Source organism: Neovison vison, chromosome 5 (genome assembly GCF_020171115.1).
Source record: "Neovison vison isolate M4711 chromosome 5, ASM_NN_V1, whole genome shotgun sequence".
NCBI classification, from domain to species: Eukaryota; Metazoa; Chordata; class Mammalia; order Carnivora; family Mustelidae; genus Neogale; species Neogale vison.
This window is the reverse complement of record NC_058095.1, coordinates 135,303,734-135,314,345: the sequence shown is the minus strand read 5'-3', so window position 1 is coordinate 135,314,345 and position 10,612 is coordinate 135,303,734. Positions and strand designations below refer to the sequence as shown.

Below are 10,612 nucleotides of genomic sequence, written 5' to 3'. Positions count from 1 at the left end.
ATGCTCATTCAAGTTCAAAATGTTCTGCTAGATGACACATATCTTATCCCTGCCTCCGTGCCCACAGTTAGATCCCTCAAGTGTCTCATTTCTTACCTGTGTTCTCAACTTGTCTCTATTTTTTGTTTATTATTGCTTACCCTCACATAGAAATACTCTTTTAAAAGTCCTCTGCTGGGCACTTGGGTGGGTGAGTCAGCTGGGCATCTGCCTTCAGCTCTGGTTGTGATCCCAGGGTCCTGGGATCGATTTTTGTGCAGGGGGCTGGGGGGGGGGGTCCCTGCTAAGCGGGGAGCCTGCTTCTGCTCATATGTTCTTTCTCTCTCAAGAAAATAAATAAAATCATTAACAAAATTTTTTTAATAAAAAAACCTAAAAGTCCTCCACTGATCCTGATTCCACACACCTAAGACCTCATTTCTCTTCTCTCAACCATGTGGCTTGAAGGAGGTGCCTATATTCCTTGAATCTACATCTTCGCCTCCTGTTTGTGTCCCAACCCACTGCAGGAGAGTCTAATACAGTTTAGCTAAATGTCATCTGGCCCTCTTCCATTTGCCACACATTGTGCCAGACTCTGAGGATAACATGGTGTGCAAGAGACATGGTCCTTGTCTTCAAACGACCATCTCTGAAATTGTTTTTATATGGATAACCAACTGACTCTCTAAGTTACCAATTCCACTTTTCATTCATTATCAGATAGGAGGATTCGGCTGTCTTCCGCAAGTCAGAGACTAAAGAGATTTTGCAAAAATGTAAAATACTGACTGCTACTCTTCTAACTTTTTAAAGAAAATAGTTATTTTTTGAATATTATTGTTTAATAATAATATATTCAGAAAATTTGTTTTAATCTGTAGTATTTGTGGGTCAACAGATATCATCCCTATAGACGTTCTCTTTCTGGGCCCCTCAATAATTTTTAAGAATGTGAAGGGCCTTCTGAGACTGCAAAGTTTGAAAGCAACTAGATCAATTTTAAAACCAGGTTCGTTGCTCAACAAATTGCTAAAATCTACATAGCTATCAACTCTACAGTTAATATAGGAGGGGTATGAATAAATTGGTCTAAGCATTTTCTATTCCATGTTTTATTCAACTAGCTAAAGATGTTACTTTCTCTAGGCATTTCATGCACATTAAATGTAGTTAATGTAGTTGACCACTATCCCTGAAAAACAAAGCCTTCACAGGAATATTTTTAGTATTTGAAATACTTGCTCTTGTCTCCTAAAAATGAAACAAGGTAAAAATTAAAACAGTGAGGTGAACAGTTGGCTTTCAATATTCCTTTGTCTTTCTTTTGCCCAAAGCAATATTATCTAAAGTTCTTAAAATCAGTACCATTATGCTCTTATCTTGAATACTTCATGTGTCTCTGATTGTCAAGCCATACCAGACTATGGCTTTAAAAGCAATTCTATTTAACACATTAAAATAAAGAAATATTTAAGGCATTTGCATTTTGTTTATGAAAGAAATCAATTTCTCAGAAGAATGTGTCTTTTTTTTTTTTTTTTTTAAGAATGTGTCTTTTAAATTATACCCAAACCATGAACTATGCTTTGGTCTCCAAGGTAAAAATACGAACAATGTAACATACCCATCAACTGTGTACACACTATTATTAACTGTGTGTAGTCCTTTAGTATTGATGAAGGACAGGAGAAACTTCTGATTCCAAATACTTCATGTTGGAGGCAGAATAAAGAAAAATAACTGTCTGCTACTTAGTCCTAAAGTAAAATGCAGATGTAACCTGTTGTCATCTTCTACTCCAGGCAATTAAACTCTCAGTAGGCAGGATGATGTTTCAGCAGACAGGTTTTAGGACATTTTTAAATGGTCTGATTTATGACATTTGCCTGTGTTGCAAGTCTTTCATGTTTAGGATACAAATAAAACCTCAAGCAATTTTTCATCTTGTCCTCACAGAACATGTGCAGGATGGAGACTTTATCCTTTAGCTCTAAAGGGATACACTACTGAACATAACTGGTATTTAAATACAGTTTTCAACTAAATTTAACTATACATGTTGATAAAGGGCACACTTTGAATCAACTAAAATGTGTCATTCACACTATTTGGGATTTATTCTTGACCACATGGATTTTTATTCTCAATAATTCAATTTATACTCATAGCTGTCTTATGGATTAGAAAGGCTTTATTATATATCTCTAAGCCTTTTAAAGATTCTATGTATTTTAGAGAGAGAGAAGGAGAGCAGGGGGAGGGAGAGAGGGAATGGGAGAGAGAGAGAATCTGGAGCAGACTGCTAAATGTGGAGTCTAACATGGGGCTCAATCTCAGGACCCTGAGATCATGACCTGAGTTGAAACCAAGAGTTGGACACTTAACCAACTGAGCCACCCCAGGTTCCCTAAACTTTTTAAATAATTAATTTTGCAAAATAGCTCTTAGTATAGATTATGTATACTCAATACCTCTAAACTAGGGATTCCCAACTAGCCCATCAATTAGACAGTGAGGCAATGCTCATAATATATAGCCGTTAGTGTCTACAGAACTTCCCACTATTATCTAGGTGTGGACAATGGAAATGTCATACTGGGGACTCTCATCTACAATGTAGGCAGAAGCAATAGAGAGCTTCAAAACCACTATCCTAAACAAAGAAGTACAGAGAAAGACTTAGAATAACTTTTATTCAAAGGAAAAACAAGTAAAAATATACAGGAAACTAAGGCATGAGGATTGGTCTGATCCACTGACACCGTTGGCACCAGGACACTAAATTTCTTCGTTATACTGAATCATCTACAACACAACAGGCCATACTCTGAAATCAAAAGAAGCAAAAAAAAAAAAAAAGACAAAGCTTACTTAATGGCTATCTAAAAACTCAATATTTTCCACACTTGGTTTTTAGTGGTAATTCTGTTGAGAGTACAAGAAACCTCATTTTAAGATCTTACCAGAGAATCTTAATAAAGACATTAACTATTAAACTTTATACATGTATGTATAAATCCTTCTAAATTAGCTAAAAACCTTCTGTAATGATTACATACTTTTCAAAGTGGCTTTACTTTAATTTCAGCCAAGGATTTAAATAATCCACAGAGAATTTAGATCAAAGTTATCTGCCTATTCTAGGTATGGATATGTGAACATGTGTGGATGTGTGTGCACGTGCATATACATGCACATGTGTATCTCTATATTTGTTCCCAGATGATATATACACAAAAATATATACATATATATACAAATACATATATGTGTGTATATATACACATATTTACATACATGTGAGCTTTCTCTAAAGGGAATTTCTTCAGATAGAAAAATGTTTTAGATGTGATGAAAATATTACTTTTTGCAATTTTCTCACAAGCACCAACGTAAGAATCATAAGCCTAGAAATGCTACTTTGAAAGATATTACAGTAGACAGATGGCAGCTGAAAATGTCTCTTAAACTATATTATTTTCAAAATGAGATAAACAGGTTATATGTTATACACAACCCAATTAAAAAGCTTACCTAACAAGCACTGTACACAAATCTAAGTTGGAATGAAACTAAATTTAAATCATGTTTGAATAATTTTTATACAGTATTAAAGATGGTTTCCACTTGAGACATGTTAAAATTTGATTCACCACAGAATAGATAACCTCAGTTTTAGTCACAAATGAACACGAAAAATATTAGAGGTTAAATATGGATATCATAAACTCTATTTCAGTACTTAAAAGCAAACCATTATACCTGCTGAAAGATGTTTAGTTAATTCCCAAAAGTCCAAGTAAAAACATTTAAAGTTTCAGTTCTCTTTAGTTCCATTTCCCCCAAATGTATTAATCATTAACAAGTTCCAGAAATGTCCCATTTGTTGACCACCCTGTCTCTCTACAAGTTTCTATATAAAATTAATCATCAATTTCTTCTGTAAGTGCTAAATTTTAAGAAAGTGACTAAACAAAGTACTATAGTTAATACAGTAGTAGGACTAAAATCCTAGACATAAATCTAAGAGAAAATTTTCAAATTTTGAGTTTCACAAGGGACTAGCATCCTAATGTGTGTGCAAAAGAATGCCAGTCCTAAATGGTTGTTCCATAAAACATCTAGAAAATGACATTCATAATACACAGATTTTTTTTAAAAGCTCTGAGTTCTGCAATGCTCCCACCCAAAAAACCTGTATTTTTAAAAATTACCTTTAACCCAATGTTTTCAACAGATACTTGACTTCAAACCCTTCTTGCCCATTAAGTCTGAAAAATTAGTATTCATCACAGCAAACTTTGAGAAATGATGTAGGTTTTTGGTGATAAATTAGATACTTGGAAAAAGTCAGCAAGGGAATCAAGAGCTGTTTAGGAATACTTGAAATTTTAAGATAATATACAAGACAGCTGGGAGTACAGAATGCAAATAACTGATGGCAAAGAAGAGTGGAACACTTGGCTTTACTGGCAGGACAGAAGCACCAGTCTCATACACTACTGGTTGTTTCAGATGACTTCTTCATCCCTCTTGCCATCACTTCATTCAAGCCTTCTTCACCATAGAGAGTTTGAAGGTCTTCCAAAGGGACCCTCCTCCTTATAGTCTATTCTTCTAATCCAGTGCTTCCCAAACTTAATATGCATATTCATTACCCAAGGATCTTGTCGAAAATGCAAGTTCTGATTTGGTAGGTCTACGGTGAGGTCTGAAATAACTCTTCTTTAGCAAGTTCTCAGGTAACGCTGATGTAACACTTTGAGTAACATAGATCGAATCAGTTCTCTACATCACTACTCCATTACTCTTCCTGAAATACCACTTATCTCCGGTCACTGCCGCAGAAATCTAGGTTACCTCAGGGAATCAGGTATACACGTTTACACTCAATGATTGCTCTAGAACTTCATTCCAGACCAATTTGGTCTTTCTCCTAACTGTTACAATCCTTCCAACCCAACTCTATTTTTTTTTTTTGAGGTAAAATGAATATACAGTGAATTTAAATGAACAATTCACTGAGTCTTGATAATTGCATACACCTGTGTAATTAATATTCTCCCCACAAAATATAGGGCATTGCCATCACAACAAACCTGAGTTTTGATCCAGCTCTATAAATACTCTTCCACCTTTCCTCTGCCTTCCACTTCTCCTTTAAGATGCAGCTGAAGCCCTCCCTTCTTCAGAACACACATTAAATTCACACACATAGCTCCGTCTAAATTACCACTTCTTTTAAGATTAAGCCATCACCATCTCTCACTGACCCCACAAATCTCTCTGCCTCCATTCTTACCTCCTCCCCAAAATATTATCCACAGAGGAGTCAAGATGATCTTCTGAAATTATAAGTCAAATCAGGTCACTCCTGCTTAAAACCTTCCATGGTCTACCATCACACTTGCAATAAATCCAAATTCTTTTTTCTGTTGTCCTGTATCACTCAGCCTCTCCTCCTACGACCTTATCTCTTGCCACCTTCCCCTTCACTTTCTATTGCTCTGGTCTTATGAGCTTTCTTTCTGGCCCTAGAACACCCTAAGATTTTCCTACTTGAGGGACTCTGTATTAATTTTTCCTTTTATTCTTCACTACCACCTTTCTTGGGTTGGTTTTTTTTGGATTGTTTTTTTGTTTTTTTTTGTTTTTAGCTATTCAGATCTCAACTTCACAGTTACTTCCTCATAGGAGCCTCCCCTGAATACAGATTCTAAAGTAGCCACTCAGTCACTCTCTAACACAAATCTGACTTGGCCTAACATCATTGGTGTGTCACTTACTGATGTGTTCTTTATCTCTTCTCACAAGCACATAGGCTCCAAGACTGTGGAGCTTGTGGACTGTGTTCACAAGTGGCTGTAACTCCTGTACCTAGGACCGTGTCCAGGTCATGACAAGTCAACACTCCACAACTGCTTGTTAAGGGAGTATGTCAAAATATGTGGTGTGTCATATATTTACACTATGCAGATGGAAACTGTACCTGTGCCCAAGACAAAAATCTCCCATGAAATTTAAGAGAATAAGAAGCCTATCACTAGTTCCCAGACAAGGTAAGTCGTTCACAAGAAACAAAGGGGAGAAAAGAATGACAGCTTTAACGTGGGACAAAAATAAAACGCAGATTAAGTCAAAGTTTAATTCACATAAAGTTTAATCAGTCAAGTTAATGAAAATATCAAAATTTTTGAGTTAGTGTGTGGCAGCGGAAATTTAATTTTTGTTGCAAATAATACAGTATTTGGTGTTTCCGTCACTGACAAGCTATGCTGCAGATAGAGCAATTGCATTGAATCTCAGTTCATCAGGGTCACGTTCCATAAACTTCTTGCAAACTTCTATGGCATCCTATGGGGGGAAAAATGTGTAATTTTTCAGTTTATAAACTTGTGTTTTCCTTTCAAATGAAAAATGTTTCATATTTTCCCAATTCATACTAATCTTTAGTGCAGATGTCTTTTTCCAAATGCAAAATAATTTAAAGCACAGACCAGAAAGAGTGAATGGTTGGTAGCCTAATTTCCTCAGTACAAAACTTGAAGATACAGTAAGTGTTCTTTCTTAAAATATTTTACAGAAACTTAACTTGAAAATTACTATCTCGGCCACACAATTTGTTCATAAATCTAAAAATCTCTAAAATCAGGATCAAGATAAAGATGGTGGTATCTTGGAATCAGTGAAATATGGGAAAAGATGTGCCACTCTTTCAATACTATTCTTATCTTTTTGAAATTTGACACTTGTTCACAAAAAGTACTCTGAAACTCTCTTCATTTGGTGTAGATTTTTAACACTAACTCAATTTTCTTTTTGGATTTTCTCAAGAGGGTAAGGACACAGAAGCATTCAAATGCAGAGAAAATGTTATTCAAGTGATCTTTAGAAATATTTTAAAGATAACAAGAACATTGATAACACTTGAAGTAGGCCAACAAGTTTTATTGTTACCTCTAATAAAGTTTCATCACTAGTTTCCCCATGGTTAATTGGAAATGGTTTCCGTCCATCTGTGGAAAATGAATAAACAGTTGAAGGTTTAGCTGCTTATACAGGATAATGTACTTCCAACTTCCATTTTCCTCTTCCCACAAGTGAGGCGAAAGTTAAAAGATACTGAAAATGATATATCCTAAAATAAATTCTTTAAATGTGCTATCAGTATTCTTTATATTAAATGTTATTAGAACCTTGCTTCCATGTTTGAAAGCCTAAATTCTCTTCATAAAAAGAATTTATATGAAATAAACATTGGGGCGCCTGGGTGGCTCAGTGGGTTAAGCCGCTGCCTTCGGCTCAGGTCATGATCTCAGGGTCCTGGGATCGAGTCCTGCATCGGGCTCTCTGCTCAGCAGGGAGCCTGCTTCCCCCCTCTCTCTCTGCCTGCCTCTCTGCCTACTGTGATCTCACTCTGTCAAATAAATAAATAAAATCTTTAAAAAAAAAAAAAAAGAAAAGAAATAAACATTGGCTTTAATTTCTTGAAAAAATGCAAAATTAACTAAGTCAGTTTTTAAAAAGCAACAACCCTAGTTTCTACCTTCGGGAATATGAAAAAACTTATTTCAAATCAGAAGGTACCCAAGACTGACATGCTTATACCAATGAAAGGGAACCACCACAAGATTTATATAGTAATATATATAATATATAGTAATGTATAATAATAATTGTTTACAACCAAGGTAGTAAGCAGTATAGACCAACAATCTAAATAACCTAGGGCTATTTCACTGACCACCAATGTTAATTAGACACAATTATAAACATCTTGAATAAACTACTACTTTAATGAATGCTATGAAAAAAGGAAAAAGGAAAAAGTCCAATATTATATAAACTCGTCCTAACCCAAAGTTAACTGATACTCTACTCTATCTGCAAATCTTAACCTCCTGTATCTCATAAGTGGCACTTCGTGGTGCAGCTGGATGGCTCAGTTGTAAGTGTCTGCCTTCAGCTGGGGTCATTATCTCAGGTCCCGGGATTGAGCCCCTGCTCAGCGGGGAGTCTGCTTCTCCCTCTCTCCACCCTGCTCATGTTCACTCTCTTGCTCTCTATCTCTCTCAAATAAATAAACAAAATCTTTAGAAAAGAAAAAAAGACATTTCAAGTTCAATCCATAAAACGCAATCCCTTTATAATTCCATGGCTTCCAAATGTAGTAAAAATGTCTGAATCCATATACATTCACAGTGATAGAGCTGGGCTGATACCACTGTGAAAGAAAAATATAAGGGAAGATTAACCAAACAAACCAAAAGGCAAAATGAGACAATTATTAAAACTGGATAAATAAAAATTTATTTATTTATTTATTTTTATTTGGGAGAGTGTGAGAGAGAGAGAGAGATCACAGAGGGAAAGGAAGAGGGAGAAGCAGACTCACTGCTGAGCAGGGAGCCCAATTCGAGGCTCGATCCCAGGATCCTGAGATCAGGACCTGAACCATGACATTCAAACAACTAAGCCACCCAGGCACCTCAAGGTTTTTAAAAAGTACATTAATTATGGCTCAGCTAAGAATAAATGTTTCTGTGGTCATAATACTAAAACTGCAGCAGAACTGGGAGACTAGGAGAAAGGAAAGATTGGGAGGGTGGGTAAGGAACAAGGGTGACACTGGAAAGCTAAATTCTGATCTTCCTTGTGGGAAATGAAGAAATAGCACTGAGGCTACTTCTACCTCCGGCCACGCTGGAATAACTGATACCGGGTGACGCCTTCCACTGGAAACAACGAAAAAGCTGGAAGAAATAGCTGAAAAGGTTGTTCTTAGACATCTGGAAATTGGGAGTTTGTATGTGAGCTCAACAGTAATAGCTTTCTGCCAGTTCACAAATGGGAAACCCACGCAGAGCACAACAGTCTTAATGAGGAGACTGCAGAGAAAGAGTGCAGGATTCAGGAATTTGCAAAGCATCAGAAAGAAGGTGGCTCCCCACTTTGCAGAGCTGTTGCTCTTTGTCTGGACTGGGTCAGGCCAGGATCAGTGTGCTGGGGGAGGAGGGGAAAGCGCAGGGAGCACTGTGTCTGGGTCTGATTTTCAGGCTGGGGTGGCTGAGAGCTTGTTTATATACAAGAGGAATGGGTAAATCAAGAAATACACAAAGGGTAATGGAGAACACTAGAATAAACTATATGCTATTAGATTTAGAAGTGCTACTGTAGGTGAATGCTTTTTAATATATAAACAGGTAACTGTGGGTATGTTTATACTCATATTCATATATATGTACGTGAGTGTATTTTTCTAATACATACAAACATTTCCTACCTCTGTCCTCTGAGAGGGCCTAAGAGCAATGATATCTTAGTAGCAATGAGCACACCTACCACCCAGATATTGGTTCTAAATACCATTTTCCACAGAACCAGGGCTCTATGGAGAAGTAACTGAATAACAGAGCCAGGGCACAGAAAACCAAAGATGAAACTAGAACATCTTATTCTACCTGACAGAAAGTGCTTGAAGAATGACAGAAACCTATCAAAAGGTCAAAAGGGCCAGCTGGACGGGGTTCCCTTCAAGGCCAAGTCTGGGAAAATTTAAGCATCAAAATAAATGATGATAATGAACTGTATGTACCCTCTTGCATAAAATACGAATCCATGAGTCCATTCTGACATGAATGAATGAACGAGGGGGAAAAAGGAAAGCTTCTAATGTTGGAGGAATTTTTTTTTTAAACACCATTTGGCAACCATCATAGTGACAATTAATTAAAAATCATCAATGGATGCTAAATCTGATAAAGGCTTAATGAGAAATGGTACATTTACATAGGCTCAAAGTATCTCCTGATAAAATATTTATTCATTACTTATTTATTAAAAACTATAACATGTTGACATATTAATAAGTTTAACAAATGCATTAGCTTTATAATGGAGAAATGCAGATAAAACCTAGACCAAAGGACAGAGGTCACCATCACCAGCCACGGGACAAATCAACATGACGAGCATCCTGAAATGATGCCCTGAGAACATAGTGCCACTTCTGTGGTGTATGTGCCAAAATTAGATAAATAATGAGGAAATATCAGACAACCCAAACTGAAAAATAATCTCACTTAAAAATAAATGTATACTTTAATGTATACTGTACACTTAAAAATAAATGTCAAAGACAGGGCGCCTGGGTGGCTCAGTAGGTTAAGCCTCTGCCTTTGGCTCAGGTCATGATCTCAGGGTCCTGGAATCAAGCCCTGCACTGGGCTTTCTGCTCAACAGACAGCCTGCTTCCCCCTCTCTCTCGGCCTGCCTCTCTGCCTACTTGTGATCTCTCCCTCTGTCAAATAAACAAATAAAATCTTTTTAAAAAATAAAATAAATGTCAAAGACATGAAAGAAAAGAGAAGATTGAGGAACCATTCCAGATTCAAGGAGACAAATGTGGCAACTGAATACAACACACAATCCTGAATTGGATTCTGAACCTACAGAGGATATTGTAAAAATCAGAACAATTTGAATAGGGTCTGTGAATTCAATCATAATATGGATTGATTATCCATATTATGGATATGATATATCCATATATGGATATATGGATATGATATCCATATCCAGTATATCCATATTATAGACATGATATCCATATCCAACAGGGAATATGTTA

General features: G+C 36.4%; 1 protein-coding gene across 1 annotated transcript in view; it reads right to left on the bottom strand.

The window, feature by feature from the left end:
• Positions 1-6,118: 6,118 nt before the first annotated feature.
• The window catches only part of UCHL3 (ubiquitin C-terminal hydrolase L3), a 50,161-nt gene continuing 45,667 nt past the window's right edge, over positions 6,119-10,612 (bottom strand). Inside the window, exons 8-9 of the mRNA XM_044249885.1 lie at positions 6,940-6,998; positions 6,119-6,336 (exon numbers count right to left, since the gene is read on the bottom strand). Coding sequence (XP_044105820.1) covers positions 6,253-6,336; positions 6,940-6,998 — 143 coding nt within the window. The 3' untranslated portion in view covers positions 6,119-6,252. The remainder of the gene's footprint in view (positions 6,337-6,939; positions 6,999-10,612) is intronic.